Here is a 20,177-nt window from a genome sequence, read left to right as displayed (position 1 = left end):
TTCTTCTCTGATATACAGAAACGTATGAATAACTATTTTCATATTTTTGAGTGTAATTAAATGTAGATTTCTGTACAGGGTTACTTTAGCTGAGGAACTTTTCACAGAGAACTTTATTTTATTTCATTGTAAGACTCATAATAACAGAAATGAAAAGAAACTGGTTGTCAGTGCAATACTTTATATGCAGTTTGTTTATTATAGATATATATAGAGAGAGAAATCTATATATATATATAATAAACAGTTCTTACATCACATAAAACATAAACATATTGACAGCAGCAATATCAGGATGCTTTAATATCTCAGGACATTCAGCTTATTGTATAATAAGTAAATATGTTTCATCTAAAATTCAGAGTAAAACATTTATACAAAATGAGCATAAAGCATTCAAAGTAAAACGTAGATAAAATATTGAGACAATAATCAGAAAGATTGATGATAGTTATTTTACATTCACAGATAATTTTACAGAATAAAATGCAATGTTGACATCTTTGATATTAATATTGTTCTAGTTAAAAATCAATAGAGGAGTGTCTCAGGTTGAGCTGCAGCAGTGATTCCACTTATTATAAGGCCAGTTATTATTTTAGTAAATTTGTACCAAACAATAACAAAACAAAGACCAGACTTTCATTTCTGGAGAACCAGGAGTGTCTGACCCAACTATGAAATGAGCTTCATCACCTCTTCATCTCCTCCAATCACTTCCCTCTTCCTCCTTCATCCCACTCATCCTCACTCTCATCCCATCCCGCAGCGCCGCGCTGCAGCTGTGCAGGAGGAAAATCTGCAGGGTTGCAGCTCCGAGAAGCTGAGCGAAGCGTCGTGGAGCTGGCAGAGAGGGACGTGTCCGGGTCCGGTCCGGGGCTGAGGACGGGGTCCGGAGGTCGCAGCGAGGCGGAGAGGGACCGCTGGAGGAGACGGAGGACAGGAAGTCCATCACTAACATGCTTCATGCTCGTTTCCAGCAGCTCTGAATGTCTGCAGACTGAAACCTTCATGAAACAACTTTCCTCACACGTTCTCTGCTGAATTCAAGTCTGGGCTTTGACTAGGCCATTCTCATCCATGAATCTGCTCTAATATGAACCATGCATCGTAGCTCTGGCTGTAAAACTTCCCAGCTCTGCTCTACTTTGTGTTCCTTGTTTCATAAATCCCAATGAAACAGTTAAACATGGACCTAACGGGATAGCTTGCTAGCTAGCAGCTGAATCTCTGAGGTGTTTACCTGCAGTGAGATGCTGGACTTGCTGCTCCTCTCTTTGACCCGAGCCAGAGCTCCTTTCAGTCCAGACGACCTCTCCGTCATCTCCAGAGCCGCTCGCAGCAGTCTGGGCGTCTCGGGCCTGAGAGAAGCTACCGGTACCGGAGCCGGTTCCTTAGGTTCCACTTTGGGTTCAGGCTTTTTTCCCTTATTAAGCATCTTCCTGTGGTGAAAAGGTGTTACAGAAAGAGGTAAAGGAGGAATGCAGCAGGCGTCGGAAGATAATCTGGATGCTAACCTGGCCTTCTTGCGCAGCAGCTTCTTGGACTCGGGGTAGTGGACAAGGATCTCGTTCAGGTCTTTCTTGTCCAGGATGAACAGGTTGGCAAACCCATGAGCGATCACGTTGGCCGTGCGCCGGTTGACTCCGCCCACCGCTAGCAAACTGAGAACCAGACAGCTTGATCATGATGACGGCCCATCAGAAACACAGAAAGCCGGTCCAAACAGGAGGAAGTGAAGGAGATTTGTTGGAACATCCAGCCTGTCAGACTTTGCTGCCTGTCAGACTTTGCTGCCTGTCAGACTTTGCTGCCTGTCGGGCTGCGTTCAGAGTAACACGACACAAACCCGAATGGACGAAAAACAATCTGAACTGTGCCACATCTGGCAAGTTAATCTGACTCTCTACAGGTTGTTTCCTATTTCTTATTATTGAAGGTTTTTCACTTTTCCACTTGTTCTTATTAGGAAGCTCAGGTGAAAATGAAGAATCAGAGGAATTAAAGATATAAACTAAAATAATAAAATAACTGCTCAGAGAGCAGGAGCTCCAACTCCCCAAGCAGAACCGGGTCAGGCAGAACGTCTTCAGCTTCAGTCCGACTCTAGGCAGAAACATCCATCTGAGTCACTCTAACTACATGTCTGATTTTACGGTATCATGAAACCTTGCAGTTTTCTGTACCTTATCTCTCCAAACACGGATCCTGCTCTCAGCGTAGCGAACACCGTCCTCTCATCCGGACCTCCAACTACCTGCACCTCCCCTGCTTTGATGATGTACATCTCCCGACCCACTTCGCCCTGGGGGGGCAGGAAGCAAGCACACGGTCAGGCATGACGCTAGCGGCTCATGCTAGCTTTCAGAGGGGAGGTTTACCTTTTTGCAGACGTAATCTCCAGGCAGGTAGACGACTGAGCGCAGACTCTTCAGCATGTCAAAGATCATCTGCCTGTCACAGCCCTGGGATGCAGGAAGACACTTTGGTTCTTCACACCAGCAGCCATGACACCAGCATGAGCAGACTCAGGTTAACACCCGGCAGGTGACTTTAGCACTTCCTCACCTGGAACAGAGGGACTTTACTCACGATGGAGTAGTTGACGTCTACAGCGATGTCCAGACGCATTTTATCTGGCAGCTGGGTCAGAAGCTCCTGTTCATCTGGAGACAAACATCCAGATGTGAAGCATTAACAGCAGCTCAGGTCACCAACCACCAACAGGTGGCGCTCTCCTTACCCAGCATGCCTTGTGACTGCCAGGTGTAGTTGTACCAGGTCTTGACGCGGTTCTGGACGTCTTTGGGTATGTGGTAGGATGTCATGTATTTGATAGTGTTGTCCATGCAGGTGCGGTAGTAGGTCTGAGCCGCGGTGGCCGCACCGACAACATCACGCATCTGACACACAAGCAAGGCAGCGGTTGCTGGTTTGACACCAGGAGTGCAGCTAAGCGACCACACCTACCTGACCAATCATGATGGAGAAGGCAAAGACTCCAACGAAGTAGTTGATGAGCTGGAAGACGATCTCAAACAGGGAGGTGGGATCCGGCAGACCGCCGATGGTGATCAGAGTTTTCACCGCAAAGTAGTAACAGCGAATATAACTGAGGGAAGAAGAAGTAGAAGAAGAAGATTTTTTTTTTATTTTTAACAAAACATTTATTGCACAATATTTTAACAATAAAAACAATACATGATCAGGTCAAAGGACACTAAAAACACAATAAATATTTACAATAGCAGCTTATTATATTTTAGGTCTCCCTGATCGGAAATGGTGCACAATACATTATGAAAACCCCACAGTTCTAAAAAACCCCTCAGATTCCTGGTGGCTCTGTAGAAACAAAACTCTAATCTCAACCTGGCCTTAATATTGACCTTCCACAGAGCCACCACGTCGAGTTGAGGTCCAGCCTGCATTTTGTCTCGTCGAGTTATATAAATAGCCATTTTGGCTTCGGCTATTAAAAAATTTAAAAGACAAGATTTAAAACTTGTGGATCGACAGTGATGTACACCGTTAATAAAAAGGGAATTGGTAAAAACCATTCCAAAAAGGCTAAAAACGCTCATTAAAAAATTAAAAAAACTAGTTAACCGTACACAATCTGTAAAAACATGAAACACACTCTCAGACAAACTGCAAAATGGACACTCGTTTAAAACCCCAGGACTGATGACCGATAAAAACGAGTTTGTGGCGATAGCGCCGTGCAAAATCCGCCACTGCAGATCACCAGTCCGTTTTTTGATTGGAGGCTTGTATAAAGTCCTCCATTGAGGTTTCTGTCCTCCGAGTCTGTCGCTCCACACGCTGACGGATCTTTTGCAGAGAGTTCTCTTGTGTAGGATCTTTACACAGTATCTAAACAGCACTTTTGCGCTGCTGTTATTTAAGTCTAATTCACACGTCTGAGGATGCAGCTGGCCACATCTTTCCATACAGGAGATCTTGTAAGAAACTTTTGCAGGAACTGTAAACGCACGGTAGCTGTTCTACTAGCCAGGTGGACAAGGCCCTGGCCCCCCTCTCTCAGTAAAAATAAAACTGACTGTGGCACCGTTCCAGACTGTTCCAAAAAAAGTTTACCATCTCTGACTGAATCTTTACAATTAAGCCAGACGGTGGGTCTAAAACAGAGAGCTTGTGCCACAGCTGTGAAGCGACAAGGTTGTTTAACACCAACACTCTGCCCCGGTAGGACATTTGTGGGTGAAGCCACTTCCATTTTGACAGTTTATTTTTTATTTTTTGCTCAATGTCGTCCCAGTTCTTGTTCACAATATATTTATTGCCTAAAAACACACCAAGATATTTAAAACCGTCCTTCTTCCATAAAAGACCCTGAGGGAGAACTGGGAGCCCTGCAGGCCACTCGCCGACGGCCAGGGCTGCACTCTTTCCCCAGTTCACCCTCGCAGCGGACAGAGTAAAAAACTTTTCAGTGATCTTGGTTAAAACAGTGACGTCTTGCTGATCTTTTACAAAATCAACAACATCGTCAGCGTAGGCAGATAAAACCATATTGTCCTTAAAACCAGGTAAAACCAGACCATAAACACTCGAGCGTATTTTCCGGAGGAGGGGTTCCAGGGAGAGTGCGTAGAGCATCCCCGAGAGCGCGCAGCCCTGTCGAACGCCTCTACACACCCTAAAAGGAGCACACAGGCTACCGTTGATCTTCAGCACACTCTCAATGCCACTGTACAGAACCTGGATCTTGGCGATAAGACCCTCGCTGAACCCGAACCTCCTCATGGTTTCCCAGAGGAAGCCGTGTTCGACGCGGTCGAATGCCTTTTCTTGATCTAGTGAAATCAAGCCAGTCTTCAAACCCAATGAACCGGAGACCTCCAAAACATCCCGAATTAGGTAGATATTATCTACCATGGACCTGCTGGGGACGCAATAGGTCTGATCCCGGTGGATGACCTGCTCCATAGCCTTCCCCAGCCTCGTGGCCAGGGCCTTGGAGAGGATCTTATAGTCGGTGCAGAGGAGGGACACAGGGCGCCAGTTCTTTATCTCCTGCAAGTTCCCCTTTTTGGGCAGCAGGGTGATGACCGCCCTTCAGCAGGACAAGGGGAGTGAACCAGTGTGCAGACACTCGTTGTAGACGTCGAGCAAATCTTGGGCCAGAAGATCCCAGTAGGCCTTGTAAAACTCCACAGTGAGCCCGTCAATGCCCGGGGACTTCTGGCCCTGCATGCTGAGGAGGGCTGTGTGGAGTTCTTGAAGCCCCAGGGGGCGCTCCAGGTCGGTTCTGGTCTCTTCGGAGACCTGAGGCAGTTCACAGCAGAACTCCTCTAAACGTTCCTCGTTCTCCTCATATTCGCTGTGGAACAGAGAACGGTAAAAATCCACAGCCCTCCTCCTGATCTGCCCTGGTTCACTCAGTTGCTGCCCCGTGTCCGACAGCAGAGAGTGGATCTGCTTCCTCTGCCCGTGTTTCCTCTCCAAGCTGAAGAAAAAGCCAGAGGGAGCATCCATCTCTGTGATGTTCTGGACCCGGGACCTGACCAAAGCGCCTTGGACTTTATTCTCCAGCAGGTTTGCTAAAACTAGCCTTTTTGATCTGAGAGCTTCAATGTACTCTCGACTTCCTGTGGATTCACTAAGTTGTTCTAATTCCACGATGTTCATCTCCAGATCCCTGATAGATCCGGTAATGTCACTGGTGACATTAAGGGTGTGCTGCTGACTCAGCAGTTTTATCTGAACTTTCCCATGGTCCCACCACTGTCTCAGACAAGTAAAATCGGACTTTCTTTGCCTAAAACCAGTCCAAAAATAACCTAAAATCTCCTTAAAACCCTGATCATAAGTTAAAGCTGAGTTAAAATGCCAGTAAGCGCTCCTAGGTAAAATGTTTCTATTAAAAACACCTAAAAGCAACGAATGATCGGTAAAAGCCACCGGTAAAATCTGGCATGTTTTCAACACGTTAAAATGGTGTTTAAAACAATAAAACCGGTCAAGTCGAGCTAAAGAGATTCGGTTTTCCTTAATGTGGGACCATGTGTACTGCCTGGAGCCTGTTCATCCTCCTCCATACGTCCACCAGGCCGTGAGACGAGACCAGCCGCCGCAGAGCATGTTGGGCCGCCGGATGCAGCTCTGCATGATTACGATCTAAAAACTCGTTTTCTGTACAATTAAAATCCCCGCCTATAAAAACATAATCCTCAGACCCACAATCACCCAACCTTTCCCCAATTTGTTCAAAAAAACGCTTTTTCTCTGCATTGGTGGTCGGAGCATAAATATTAATAAAAACCAGACTAAAAATATCAAACTTTGCTTTAACTAAAAGACACCTCCCTTGAACGACATGCTCTACTTCTATTGAGTTTGGGGTGAAAGCCTTAGAGAACAGGAAGCCCACCCCTGCACTCTGGGAGGCGCCGTGGCTTAAAATGACCTCCCCCCTCCACTCTCTGCCCCAGTCCGTCTCAATTAAATGATCACTATGAGTTTCCTGTAAATAAATAACATCGATTTTCTTTTGGTTCAGTGTTTGGTAAATCAAAGCCCGTTTCTCAGCCTCCCTCGCCCCTTTAAGATTCAAAGTTGCGATTTTAAAACAATCCATATTGGGTAAGAAGCTAAAACCAACACACAAAAAGACTATAAAAAATAATAATAATAAAAATACTAAAAAATCACTGTGCATCATTTTTACTCAAAAAAGTTTTCTCGCTTTTGACATTGCTTTCTTTAATCTAAATATTTCTGTCTTTTCAAAACCCGATACTTCGTTGTTCCTAATGTGATGTCTCGCAGAGGAGTAAAAGATTCTCAGATCTGGAAAATAACTTTCTATCTTTACTCCTTTCAGCCCTTTAGTTTGTTTTAAAAACGTTCTGTAAGACTCGACAGGGTATCTTGGTTCTTTACTACTTGTTTGAGTCACTGACGCCTCGCTGGTGTCAGAGAACCAGCTCTCAGCGTCGCTGCTGTCCGACACCTCCCTCCTCTCTCCAGCCAGCTTGCTGACCTGCCTGCTGGCCTGCACAGCAGCCACCACATTCCTCCTTTTGCTTCGCCTCTTTACCGGGGCAGAAGCCTCCACTTCCATCACCTCCTCTGTCTCTCCCTCCAATCCAGTTCCCAAAACCGACTCTACACTGTTCCTCCTTTCATTCTGTCCTCCTACCTCCACCTCACCTGTCCCTCCCTGGTCCCCACACACTAAATGCTCCTCACTGTCCTTCACCTCCTCCTGTCCTCCCTCCACACCTTCACCATCACCACCGTGCCCCCGTCCTTTCTCACACGCACACTCGTCTCACTGTCCACTACCGACACCTCCTCAACCAAACCATCTGCAGGCTCTTCCTCAGCAGGCTCTTCCGCATTGGCAGCGGATTCCTCCGCAGCGGCAGCGGGCTCTTCCGCATTCGCCACCGCGGGGTGGCGAATGCGCCGCTCCAGCCTCACTAGGTGGGTCCCCCACCTGCTTAGCAGCAGCGGGTTGCTGCTTCGCCGAGGCCGGCGGGGCCGGCCCGGCCCTGTCGGGACACATCTTTACAATGTGGCCCTCTTTACCGCAACCAAAGCACTTCATGTTAGAAGATGTGGCAAACAACATATGATCAAACTCATCTACCTTAACATGAAATCTTAGATTTAGCTCCTCGTCTTTACGATTTAAAATCATAAATAATTGTCTTCTGTGGGAGACGCCATGTTTTAGAAGAGGTGATTTGCACCCCGTAGGAACTTTTCTAAGCGGTGACACCACCTTACCGTGCCTTGACAACTCTTTAATCAAAAAGTCATCGCTGATGAACGGTGGCACATTTGACAGAGTCACTTTAGTCGCTGGCAGTGTTAATGGCAACACTTGCAAAAACAAACCATTCACAGCAACGCCCTCCTTCACCAACTGTTGAGCCTGCTCAACCTTCTCCACAAACAACACCACCGCTCCATTCATTCGTGCTGCAGACCTAATATTCCCGTGCCCAATCACCTCACCCACTGCCAAACAAACTTCCTCCACGCTGCACGGAGAACCAGCACCCACCTTGATGCCATTCTTCCGTGTCAGCGTGGAGAAAGACCCACCACCAACAACCACCATGGCGTCCTAAGACGCCGGCCTGACGGCCACACCTGAACCCACAAAAACCCCTTAAAACGTGACGAAACTAACACGAATTTACAGATAAACAAGTAACACAAACACCCAGTGAAATACAGTAAGAAAAAACAAAGATAGAAAGTCTACAATCACTCGCTCTTCTTCCAGAACGGGAAACGCTGGGACCTCTGGTGAGGATGAGTAAATATTTACGGGCTGCCGTTTGTAAAGTTAACGGTCAAAAGCTAACAGCAATGATCTGGTCTGTTAAAGGAGGAAAATATGGGAGCAATTTTTCAGTGTCATGTTTTCACCATATCATTCATTCATTTATAAATGTCATAGTTTCAAAGTAAATATTTATTTAGCAAGCAAAATATTTACTAGCTAGATATTTAGCTCAAATTTGTAGCGAGGAGCTAGCTAAATATTGTGTTTGTAAACTATGTATTTAGCTAACTCAGAGCTAACTAGTTTGGAGCTAAATCATTAGCCTACTGACTAAATATTATGTAACTAAAAATTTAGTTTACCATCTAGTTTAAATATTTAGCTTTATGCTAAATATTAAATTAGTAAGCTAAACATTTACCTACTAAATATTTAGTCCCAATCAAAAATACTTAGTTAGCAAGCCAGTTAAATATTTAATGTCAACTAAGTATTTAGCTTGCTAAGAGCTAACTAATTTGGAGCTAAATAGTTAGCTATGTCAATAAATATTTATGAAGCTAATTATTTAGTTTACCAACTTATTTAAACATTTAGCTCAAAAGATTTAGTTAGTAAGCTAACTGTTTAGCTCCAGTCCAAACTGCATGTTGACCTCTGAGCTAGCTCAACATTTAGGTTGCAAAGTGTGACCTTCCCCGACCTGTTGCCGACCCCGTTGTAGACCCACTGCGTGGCCCCCAGTCCGATGTAGGAGGACGCCCAGTGGTAGAGGCAGGCGTTGCAGTGAAGACAGTAGAGAAGATAAGTTGTGGTTCGGATCACCCTGAAACACAGAACCGCCTTCCATTTTACTAACGCACTCATCAAACTGCATCTCCCAGCATGCATTGTCCCAGACGTAGTGACTGTGTTTGTGAGGAGTTTTCTGCTGCCTTGATGAGAGACAGAGATATTTATGGGTGTTGCCCCGATTCATGTGAAGAGACCCTAACTTTATCAATAATAAATCATTATTATTAAGTAGATGAACCAAATTTTGATGCCAGTTTTGCTTCACAGCAGCGTGATGCATCTAATGAGCTGGTACTTTGTTCTGTCTGAGAGCGTTTCCCAGAGGCTGACCTGTAGATGTAGGCTTTGGTCAGGATGGCCTCCAGTCGCTCATTAAACTCAAAGAACGAGTTGATCTGCAGAGAAGCCGACAGACAACAGAAACCTCTCAGCTTCCTTTCTAATGTTTAGAGAAGAGGAGAATCTCCGCGTCTTTTCAGTTCAGCAGCCGACCTTCAGCAGGCGAGGTAACCGCAGCAGAGGGTTGATGCCCGTCTTAAAGTACAGCAGCTCCAAAGGAAGGAGGCTGGCCACGTCGAACTGCAAAACAAATCAGGAGTCAGGAAGCATTCACGGAAAAATCCACGGAATATTTCCCTTCTAGTCCTGATCCGTTTACCTTGAAGCGTTTGGTTTTCATGTAATTCTTTCTCATTTCCTTCTTGTCACACTGTCACAAGAAAACAAAATGAGGAATCAGAGAAATAAGACATTGCTCGTTATGGAACTGCACAGTAATCACATAATCTCAGATTATTTTCAAATTATTCCCAGATTATCTCAGATTATTCTGAGGTTGCCTCACCACGATGTCTCCTCCACGGATGAACTGCAGGCGCGGCTGAAACACGGCGATGTCCAGGATGTAGATGAGGTCGCAGGCGTAGTCAGCCAGCAGCCAGTAGGGGGCGTTTTGGGGCGTCTGGTAGGGGAACGCCCAGCGGACGGGGATCAGCCACACGTTCCAGTTCCAGGCTGCAGAAACCAGGAACATCCACAGAACGTACAGGATGTCTGGGGACAGATTACAGAGGCACACGATGAAGAGGAGGAGAAGCAGGCGGTGGCAGCAGGTACTGCGGGATTCTCACTGGTGAAAGGGTCGATGCTGGCGGGGAATCGGATCGGCCAGCAGGCCCGGATCCACCGAGTCTCCTTTCCTCCAGGCGCCTCCGACCCGCTTCCTGCCCCGCCGACACACTGACCTTCTGACCTGCCTTCCTCCTCCTCTTCCTCATCCTGGGGGGCGGCTGGAGGCTGAGGGGGAGCTGAGGAAGAAACAACAGAGAAACACGATCAGACAGAGAAACGGAACCGACCAGAACTGACTGGAACCGACTGGACCCGACCAGAACCAACACGACCAGAACTGGGTTCTATTGGTAGGTATATGGCAGTCAGTGGAGGTTCTGGTTCTGGTTCGGTGTGGACAAGAACTTCCCTGCAGTCTGATATGAGACGCTGCTGCTGACCTTTGACCTCTGTGCCTGATCATCATCAGAATGCCCGGCGGCATGGCGAGCATTGGGGGGATTTTACCTCAGAGTGGCCAGATTTATGTTATTCTTGTATCGATTTGATACAGTAGGAGCTTCCGCACTTCCATATCTGTGACTTCTGTCACTTTTTTCAGCAGTTAAAACTTTTTAATCGTTGTTAACATCTCATAACGCCTTTAAACGCAACATGAGCGCTAAGACGCTAGCGCTGAGTTTACGGACGAAGACCTGCTGCTGCTGTGCAGAACTGCACAGGTGTGTTAGAATCAGGGAAGCAAACCCGTAAAACGCAAAGAACTTTGCACACTTTCCCCCCAAACTAACCGACTGAGTTGAGTTAAGCTGTTGGATGCAAGTAATGTTAGCTAAAAGATGACTAGCTAATACCAGTATAGGACCTTAAGCTAGTTAACTAGTAGCCTGTAGGCTACTGATGGTGTTGTTTATGTTCAAAAGTGGGTAGTACTTGTTGCATTCAGTTGAGTAACTTTTTTGGAAAAAATGGTATTTATAAGAGTAGTTTTACTGCGCTGTACCTTTTTCTTTTACTCGACTAATATTGCTACGTAGATTAATTCCCCCCCCCAGAATAAGCTGGTGCCATCCCTGTTAAATTCGTCTGGAGCCGGCTGACCAGAAGGACCAAATAAGGGCGGAGCGTCCTGCTGCACGCCCCCCCCCGCCCTAGGGGAACACCTTCACTGCTCATCTGTCTGCCCCCCCATCCTCATCTACCCCACTGGATTTGGACTTCTTGGCTTTTGACCCCAGGAAACCCAGGGGTCAAAAGCTCAGGGTCAGAAATCTGGACCCACCGACCCGACCCGATCTGATCCGATCCGACCCGGCAAGCTGAGAAAAGCTGATCTCCAACAAACACGAACCTGTTCTGAATCTACTGCTCAGTTCAGCTGGGCCTGAAATGCTGCAGCAGAGGAACCTGCAGACTTTCCAGGACTTTCCAGGACTTTCCAGATGTCTGAACGTCTGGGGTGTGTGTGTGTGTGTGTGTGTGTGTGTGTGTGTGTGTGTGTGTGTGTGTGTGTGTGTGTGTGTGTGTGTGTGTGTGTGTGTGGAGGAAGACTCACCGGTGATGACGCTCTCTTCGTCGGAGCTGTCTGGGTCGATCAGTTTCTCTTTGGCTTTCTCCGTTCTCTCTTTGAACATCCTGACCAGTTCCTGGAGTCGCTCACTGACCACAGCACTGGTCTGACTGGTCTGACTGGCAGCGGATGCTGGGCGCTCCCTCAGCCTGGAGGACAAGAGGAAAACCAGCACGGGATGGAGGGATAGATGGATAGATGGATGAAGGGATGGCCTGTGACTCTCGCCCAGCCTTGCGCGGCGTTAGCTCCGGTTGTTCCCAGCAGAGCAACACCACCAAGCTCGCTGCTCCTTGTTGCTGTGACTGTATTTAGGAATAATTCCTGAATTCCTGATCCCGGTTTTATTCAGAATTCTGCAGAACTAAATTCGTCCTCATTTCCCGGCAGAAACTCACCAGCAGCTAACTGTTCGCTGCACAGGCTAGCTGGTGGCGCGAAGCTAACCTTGTCCAGTAGGAGGTTGTTTCTAGGCAGAGATAAAACACCTAGAAATAACTTAGGTGTTATATTTATTATGCAATAGTTTATTAGTTTAATCATTCTTTCTTCTTTTTTCTCACTGACTTAACAAGTGTGTTGAATAAAGTATTTAACTGAATTCTTGTGGTTAATAAATAAAATGCGTTTATTCCAAACACATGTAGCATCTAGATCACATGTTAAACTCAAGGCCCAGGGGCCAAATCTGGCCCACCGTAGCTTTTTATGTGGCCCTTTAGACTCCAAGTTACATCAATAAATCCCTCCAGTTTTTCACGAATGTGCAAAATCAACAGACCCCACATTTTTTTTCTGATTTTACTGCAGATTTGTCTCAATTGACCAGAAACTTTGGGCGATTAAAGAAATGTCACATTTAACATTATATAACTTAACACTGCAAAAATAATCACAAAATCCTGGTGTCAGGATCTGTGTTTTTCTGTGTTTATTTAGAGTTTTCTGTGTCCTTAAGTCTCTTCGTTGTCCTGTCCTCCCCTTGATTGTTCCCAGGTGTGTCTCGTCTCTGTGATTACCCTCCCATGTATTTAACTCCACCTGTGTTCCTTGTTCCTGGTCGGGTCCTCGTCAATGTTTAGTCTATTCGTGGTCAGTGTGTATGTGACTGCTGCTCGTTGTTTGGACTAAGTTTTCTTCATTAAATCATCATTATTCATCATACCTGGGTCCGCTGCCTCTGCCTCACCACCTCAACACACCGCTTCATGATAGAAGGACCCGACCAAACCGAATGGTGAGAGAGCAGCACGACCAAGAGGCATGGTTCCAGCAGCAGTTGGAGTTGGCTCAGCGAGATCTCTACAAGGACGTAGAGATCCTGCCATCTCCGCTGCTGCTGGAGGAGATGGGACTGGACTCAGACTACACCCTGGCGATTAACAAATGTCTGATCCCACCAGTCACCACCCCAAAGCCCTCCGGATTCGGCCCCCGCCGTTACTCACGCCGGGGGAGACAGCGACGTGAGCCGCCGGTGAACCCGGCCCCTCGTCGCCTTCCGGATCCGTCACCTCCGCTGTCTGCCCGGAGACAGCGACGTGAGCCGCCGGCAGACCCGGCCCCTCGTCGCTTTCCGGAGGCGCCACCTCCGCTGCCTGGCCGGAGACAGCGACGTGAGCCGCCGGTGCACCCGGCCCCTCGTCGCCTTCCGGAGCCGCAGCCGGTCCCAAGGCTTCGCTGCGGCTCGCCCCCGCAGCCGGTTCCCAGGCCCCACCCCTGTGTTCCTCCAGAGACTCCCTGTGTTCCTCCAGAGACTCCCTGTGTTCCCCCAGAGACTCCCTGTGTTCCCCCAGAGACTCCCTGTGTTCCCCCAGAGACTCCCTGTGTTCCACCCGAGACCGAGACCCCCAGTGTTCCACCCGAGACCGAGACCCAGTCCCTATCCGTTCCTCCCGAGACCCAGACCCCCTGTGTTCCGACTGAGACCCCCTGTGTTCCGACCGAGACCCCCTGTGTTCCGACCGAGACCCCCAGTGTTCCACCCGAGACCGAGACCCCCTGCGCTCCGACTGAGACCCAGTCCCTATCCGTTCCTCCCGAGACCCAGACCCCCTGTGCTCCGACCGAGACCCCGACTCTCTGTGCTCCACCAGAGACCCTGCCTCGGGGGGCTCGTCGTCGCCGTCTGTGGGCGGCCCCCGGGACTCATCATTCCCGCCTCCAGCGCCGCGGACGGCCGCCGGACCACCTCCGTGGTTCCCGCCACCGTGGACGACCGCCAGACCACCGCCAGACCACCTCCGTGGTTCCCGCCTCCTTTGCCTCCGCCCACCCTGTGGGTAGTTTTTTGTTTGTTTTTGGACTCTTGGCCTTCCTGTGTTTCTGCCCACAATGGTGGGTTGTTTTTTGTTTTTTCTGGACTCTGGCCCCCCGTCCAGCGCCCCTCCGCCCACCCTTGTTGTGTTTTTGTTTTGTGGGCGTCTGGTAGCCGCCCTTGAGAGGGGGGTACTGTCAGGATCTGTGTTTTTCTGTGTTTATTTAGAGTTTTCTGTGTCCTTAAGTCTCTTCGTTGTCCTGTCCTCCCCTTGATTGTTCCCAGGTGTGTCTCGTCTCTGTGATTACCCTCCCATGTATTTAACTCCACCTGTGTTCCTTGTTCCTGGTCGGGTCCTCGTCAATGTTTAGTCTATTCGTGGTCAGTGTGTATGTGACTGCTGCTCATTGTTTGGACTAAGTTTTCTTCATTAAATCATCATTATTCATCATACCGGGGTCCGCTGCCTCTGCCTCACCACCTCAACACACCGCTTTATGACACCTGGATGGACTGATCAGTATGAAAATATGTTTAATATCTTTTCATTTTAAGAGAAAAACAGATGTTTATTGATATTTTAACAGTCTAACGGGTTCTATCAATAGATTCTGGCACAAGCGTCCCTTTAAGGACATTCAGACTTTTAATGTGGCCCAAAATGAAAATGAGTTGATGCTCCTGATCCGGTTGAGGCCTTCATTTTCATAAACCCTAAACCTAGCAGGCTGAGAAACGATAACTCAGACTCAACTGTCAGATATTGATTATCAGGTGGAGCCCAGTCATTTAAAATGACTAGTTTTATTGATAACTGCTCTCAGCAATTATTTCTAGTTATTCATAGCCAAACCTCTGCTGCATGATGGATGTGCAGGCGGTTGGATGTGTGGTTGGGTGAACCGGCGGTTGAATGCTCTTACATGCCGTTGGCGCTGGGCAGACTGGACTCACTGGGCCAGGCTCGGACCGGTATGCTGACTTCATCATCATCTTCGCTCTGGACCTGCAGGTTTCTGCTGGTGACGTTCAGGATAAAGCAGGTGAGTCCTGATCCTCACCTCACGGCTCAGGTAAGTGTGTGGAACAGCCTTAGATTAGCCTGTTGCTATTGGCAACGTAATTACATTGATATTAAGGAAGGAAAATTCCTCCTAAATAAAGTGCTGATGTAACCCTGCTGTATTTGTACTGTGTTATTTTGCTTTTCTGTATTCTTTTACTTTATGGGTAGTGTCCCTTTAAGAGAACTGAACGACATTACTTTACGGCAGCATTCCGACTGCAGTTGCTAAGGGAATTCCCGGGCTTTAGAGTTCAGAGCTGCTACAGAGCAGAGACATGCTAGTCTCAGCCTGGCTTCTGCATATGGCCTAACTTTGATTCTCATATGATGTTTCCCTGCTAGGTGAGCATTACTGGAGATTGGTAATGTCTGCATTGTTGTGAGAGGAACGTTGGGCCTTCGTGCCTGCAGAGGAGGAAGGAGAGGCTGCTGGATTTTCCGTGTTTGTGGACACCGGCTGCCATCATCATTCTGGGTCCCTATCCCAGTCAAGCAACCTTTTTCATTTGTATGCACCAGACACACACGTACAAATATAGAGCTCTATATGAACTTTTTTTTTTTTTGCTGGCCAGCTTCTTTTGTTTTTTTTTCCTTTACCAAGGACCCTGTTATAGTGAATGTTGTTCCCTCTAAGATTTGAGTTGAGATGAAGTTGGATGTATTTCAGTCCAGAAATTTGTAATAAACAAAACTGGTTGATAGTAAACTGCTATCTGAACCCGACTAAATTCTATTCTTTGGTTACACTGACAGCTCTAGTGTGATGCTTCCATCAAAACAGAACATGGGTCAAGTTTCAGCAGAACCAGAACATCTGGATTAGAGCCGGGACTTTAACACATTACATTAGATTAATTAGGTTAAAGATTTCAACACAATTAATCGCGTCTTTTACAGAAGTCCTGACTAAACTTTTGTATTGTGTTTCTAGTACGCCAATAAATCTGAAGCACAGCTACATCCGCTAACAGCTAACAGGAGCCGCTGCTATGGACCCACTGGCTTCATTTCTGCTGCAGAAGAATCTGGTGCTGGAAAAGACTGCTGTACTGTTCAAGTTGTGCTAAAAGGAGTTAGCCTATCAGAAGCTAAGCTAGCCTAAAATAGCATCTCAATGCTAAACATGTAGCAGCTAACGCTAATGTTAGCTTCCACAGTCGAGATTCGTAAAGAAGATCCACAATCATCTGGAAAGATGAACTTTGGTCCAATCTGATGAAGATTAAAAACTATAAATAATCTGCTGCTGAGCTCAGATTGACATTTATTCAATAATTTAGCAGCAAAAAGTGTTTTTAAATTGAAAAAGCTGCTTGTTTCGTTTGCCTTTGATGAAAATGTGATTAGCTGGGCGTGGCGTAGCGGTTAGCGCAACCCACATTTGGAGGCCTCAAGTCCTCGACGCGGCTGTCGTGGGTTCGACTCCCGGACCTGGCGACGTTTACTGCATGTCTTCCCCCTCTCCTTCCCCCTTTCCTGTCAGCCTACTTTGTAAAAAGGGACTCTAGAGCCCTGGAGGGGTAAAAAAAAAAAAGTGATTAGCCTCAGCGTTAATCTGGACCATCAACAGATTAAATCTGCCTCCTTCCGTCAACGTCTTAGAGCAAACCCTGCATAGCGAAAGGCCAAAGGTCGCTGCATGCTCCAACACTGACAAGGTCCTGGAGGACATACAGACCACTGGCAACAATACAATGCTATCTCACTAGGAGTTTCTGCCCTCTGTGAATTAATTGAGTTTAAAGGATTTATTTTCTAAAAACCTTGAGTGAGAACAGAATCCCAACCAGGATGAATTAACTAAATTAATTCACAACTTAATTCAAATACAAACAGCACAGGAAGTGGCTGTTGGGCTTACGTCTTGGTCCAGATGGTCGGGCGTTTCCTCCCACCGCTGTGGACGAACAAGGGTCAAAGGTCAGAGGTCAGAGTGGATCAGAGGTCGAGTAAGGGCAGAAAACATGGAGTTAGCACTCAGAGCCATGCACCAAGCAGATCATGCATCAGACACAGAGAGGATCCACAGCGTGCCATGCAGGTTTTATTGATGATGATGAAGATGAGCTTACAGGAGGAAGAAGCAGAAAGCCGTACAGAGAAGTTGCCGCAGCAACAAGCATCAGTTCTGCATCAACTCGGCCCAACGCTGCTTGTGCGCATCGTTTCGTCCAGATTAGATCAGATGAAATCAAAACGTTTGGATTGTTTCTGCAGAACAAAACCGCAGAGCCAGAAGACGGACAGCAGGGGGCAGTGCAGGAGGCAATAGCATGAAACGTCTCTGTCCAAAATCACACATTTTATTTTTATCAGAGAATCCTTTAGAGGTGGTTTTCTGGAATAAACTCATCGCCTTTTGGATCAAAACGTTTCACTTCCATTCACCGATTCTGTGAATTTATGCAACGTTGATGGAAATCTAACAGCTGACAGAGTGAGCTCCCATGCAGCTTCCTTACTCTTTATCTCCTCTACTGTGAGCGCAAGCATGCGAGGAGAGAAAGAACACAACGTTTCAGTGAAGATCCAGATTCAGCTTCAGATCGTTTTATCAGCACAGCTGCATAGAAAACAGATGAAACTGATCAGAAAAACTGATCCAAAGTCCTCTGTTAAACTCCAGAAGAGGAAGAGCGGCTTTCTTTCAAATCTAGAACTGAACGAGTCAAACCCGGGGAAATCCGTCTGCAGGCGCCTCACCTCTGGCGGCCTCCTGCCGGGGCCACGGGGACCGTCAGGGTGCTGAGCTTTGGGTCCAGGGCCAGGCTGCTGCTCTCATCGCCTCCTCCTCCTGCACCTCCTGCTGCTCCTCCTCCTCCTCCTTTTTCTCCTCCTCTTCCTCCTCCTGCTGCTCCTCCCTCCTGGTCGACATCCTCCACGCTCACCGCGGGCCGGAGGCTGAGGCTCGGCTCTGTTGGACCACAGAGACGTTCAGGTGAAACTGAAATATTGTTGGAAAATAACAAATTTATTTCTGTCTGCTGATATAAAGTTTCACTTTTTAGTCTGAATGAATGAATGAATGAATGAATGAATGAATGAATGAACTTTGTAACGAGGGATCTCACTCAGGTGCTCCTGCTTCATGTCTTCCTGATGAACACATGAAGGATTTGTGCAGCTGCAGCTCAGAGACCCGGTTCTGCCGGGTCATCCAGGCTGAGCCGACCAACATGGTTCTGGTTCCATACAGAGAGTCGGCATCTGACCCAGACCCGGTTCTGGTCGGGTTTTTAACAAACCCAAACAAACAAACATTTCAGACTGAAAATATATTCCTAGGCTCATCTAATCCAGGCGGCATCAAAACGAAGCTTATTTGAAGTTTTCAGTTAAAATGTGATGCACCGACTGCAGGAAGCGTTTTAATCCCGTTAATAATCCCGTTAATCCTGAACTGACCTGAAGCTGCTTTAGTTTATCATGAAGGCCAAACTTCTGCTGCATCTCTACAGAACGACTAAAAAGAAATAATATCTGTAACTTTTTTTGAAAAATGTCTCTGCTTCGTTTTTCTACTTCAGGGTGTCCAAACTGTGGGCTGAGGGCCATTGGTGGACCATGAAATGATTTTGTTTGTCCAACAAAATAGAGAATAAATGATGACATAAAAATAGTTTTTCTTTTTAATAAGGCAGCAGCCCTGTTTATGTTTTGGATCTTTCATGATATTCAGATTAATTTGAAGGATTTTTCGACCTGCCAATAGTTTAAATTTGCCAGTTTGGACATCCTGCTGTAGTTTCTGACATTTTGAAAGGTTTTCAGTTGATTTGCTGCTTTGCTCCTCAGTTTGTTTCAGCAGGAGCCGGGCCGGCCTCCAACCCTAACCTGCTGCAGTTACACCTGGACCCCTGAGGCGGCTTCACCTGCAGGACCGTCTGAGTCTTCCTCGATGAAGAAGGCGGGGTTAGCGAGGCCGGAGATCGGGCGCGGCGGGCTGGCGATGGGCGGCAGGCGGGGGTAGGACGGCACGTTGGGCAGGGTGGGGGGGGAGGGACAGGGGGAGGTCGGCTGAGGATGAGGAGGGGGCACCGGGGGGTGCCGCAGGAAGTGCGTGAGTTCTAAGTCCGGCTGCTTCCTGTTCTGGTTCCGGTTCTTAGGCATCTTGTGGCATGAGGCTGTTGAGGCGGTTCCAGATGTTCAGGAAGCTCTGCTGGGTTCTGCTGGGCAGCTGGGTCAGCTTCTCCGGGATGGAGGACAGGCTGTGGGCCAGGCCGGAGAGGCCGGGGCCCACTGGGGCCTCCGGGTCCCCTGCGGCCCCGCCGGGCAACAGCTGGGTGAGGCTCTGGGCGACGCTCCGCGGGACCCGGGTCAGCCGGATCTGGGAGAACTCGTGGCGCAGCTCCGGGGGCAGAGAGGGCAGCGGGGGCAGGTAGCTGGTGAGGTCAGAGAGCCGGGTGGGGGGGCGGGGCATGTGGGGCAGCTGGGGAGGGGAGATGCCGTTCTCCTTGAAGAACGCGTTGATGTTGCCAAAGCACTCAGAGGTCGGCGGGAAACGCATCAGACAGTTCTTAAACGCATCACAGCTGACTGGCGCTGCAGGGAGACAGGAAGAGCCAATCAGAGCACAGAGAGACAGGAAGAGCCAATCAGAGCACAGAGAGACAGGAAGAGCCAATCAGAGCACAGAGAGACAGGAAGAGCCAATCAGAGCACAGAGAGACAGGAAGAGCCAATCAGAGCAGAGCATTGGGTTCTGGTTCTGGTTCTACTCTTGATCTTCTATGTACCAAAATGCTGTTTACCTCCACAACCGTCTCCAGAAGCATCTTCATCCTGCAGGAAGTGGAAATAATAAATAAAACATCAGAGCAGTTCTAGATTAGACATTGTTTGGAATCAAACCAGGAACGAACCCAGTTAACCAGGAACGAACCCAGTTAACCAGGAATGATCCCAGTTAACCAGGAACGAACCCAGTTAACCAGGAATGATCCCAGTTAACCAGGAACGATCCCAGTTAGCCAGGAGCGATCCCAGTTAGCCAGGAACGAACCCAGTTAACCAGGAACGAACCCAGTTAACCAGGAACGAACCCAGTTAACCAGGAACGAACCCAGTTAGCCAGGAACGAACCCAGTTAGCCAGGAACGATCCCAGTTAGCCAGGAGCGATCCCAGTTAGCCAGGAACGAACCCAG

The 20,177-nt window shown here is 47.8% G+C and overlaps 1 protein-coding gene across 1 annotated transcript; it reads right to left on the bottom strand.

The window, feature by feature from the left end:
• Nucleotides 1-164: 164 nt before the first annotated feature.
• Nucleotides 165-19,242, bottom strand: LOC102216433 (cyclic nucleotide-gated cation channel beta-1-like). Its single transcript, XM_023345975.1, has 20 exons — nt 18,904-19,242; nt 17,735-17,945; nt 17,494-17,508; nt 16,893-16,928; nt 14,886-14,981; nt 11,691-11,854; nt 10,195-10,371; nt 9,909-10,117; nt 9,723-9,773; nt 9,557-9,643; nt 9,395-9,459; nt 8,973-9,095; nt 2,971-3,112; nt 2,744-2,903; nt 2,569-2,666; nt 2,382-2,465; nt 2,187-2,305; nt 1,518-1,664; nt 1,244-1,442; nt 165-923 (listed from the first exon to the last, which is right to left on the bottom strand). Exons 1-20 carry the CDS (start codon nt 19,139-19,141, stop codon nt 714-716), a joined length of 2,631 nt encoding a protein of 876 aa, XP_023201743.1. The 5' UTR covers nt 19,142-19,242; the 3' UTR covers nt 165-713.
• Nucleotides 19,243-20,177: the final 935 nt, after the last annotated feature.

Source organism: Xiphophorus maculatus, chromosome 2 (genome assembly GCF_002775205.1).
Source record: "Xiphophorus maculatus strain JP 163 A chromosome 2, X_maculatus-5.0-male, whole genome shotgun sequence".
Classification (NCBI taxonomy): domain Eukaryota; kingdom Metazoa; phylum Chordata; class Actinopteri; order Cyprinodontiformes; family Poeciliidae; genus Xiphophorus; species Xiphophorus maculatus.
Note: the sequence above shows the minus strand (reverse complement) of the source record. Positions and strands in the feature narration are given on the sequence as shown.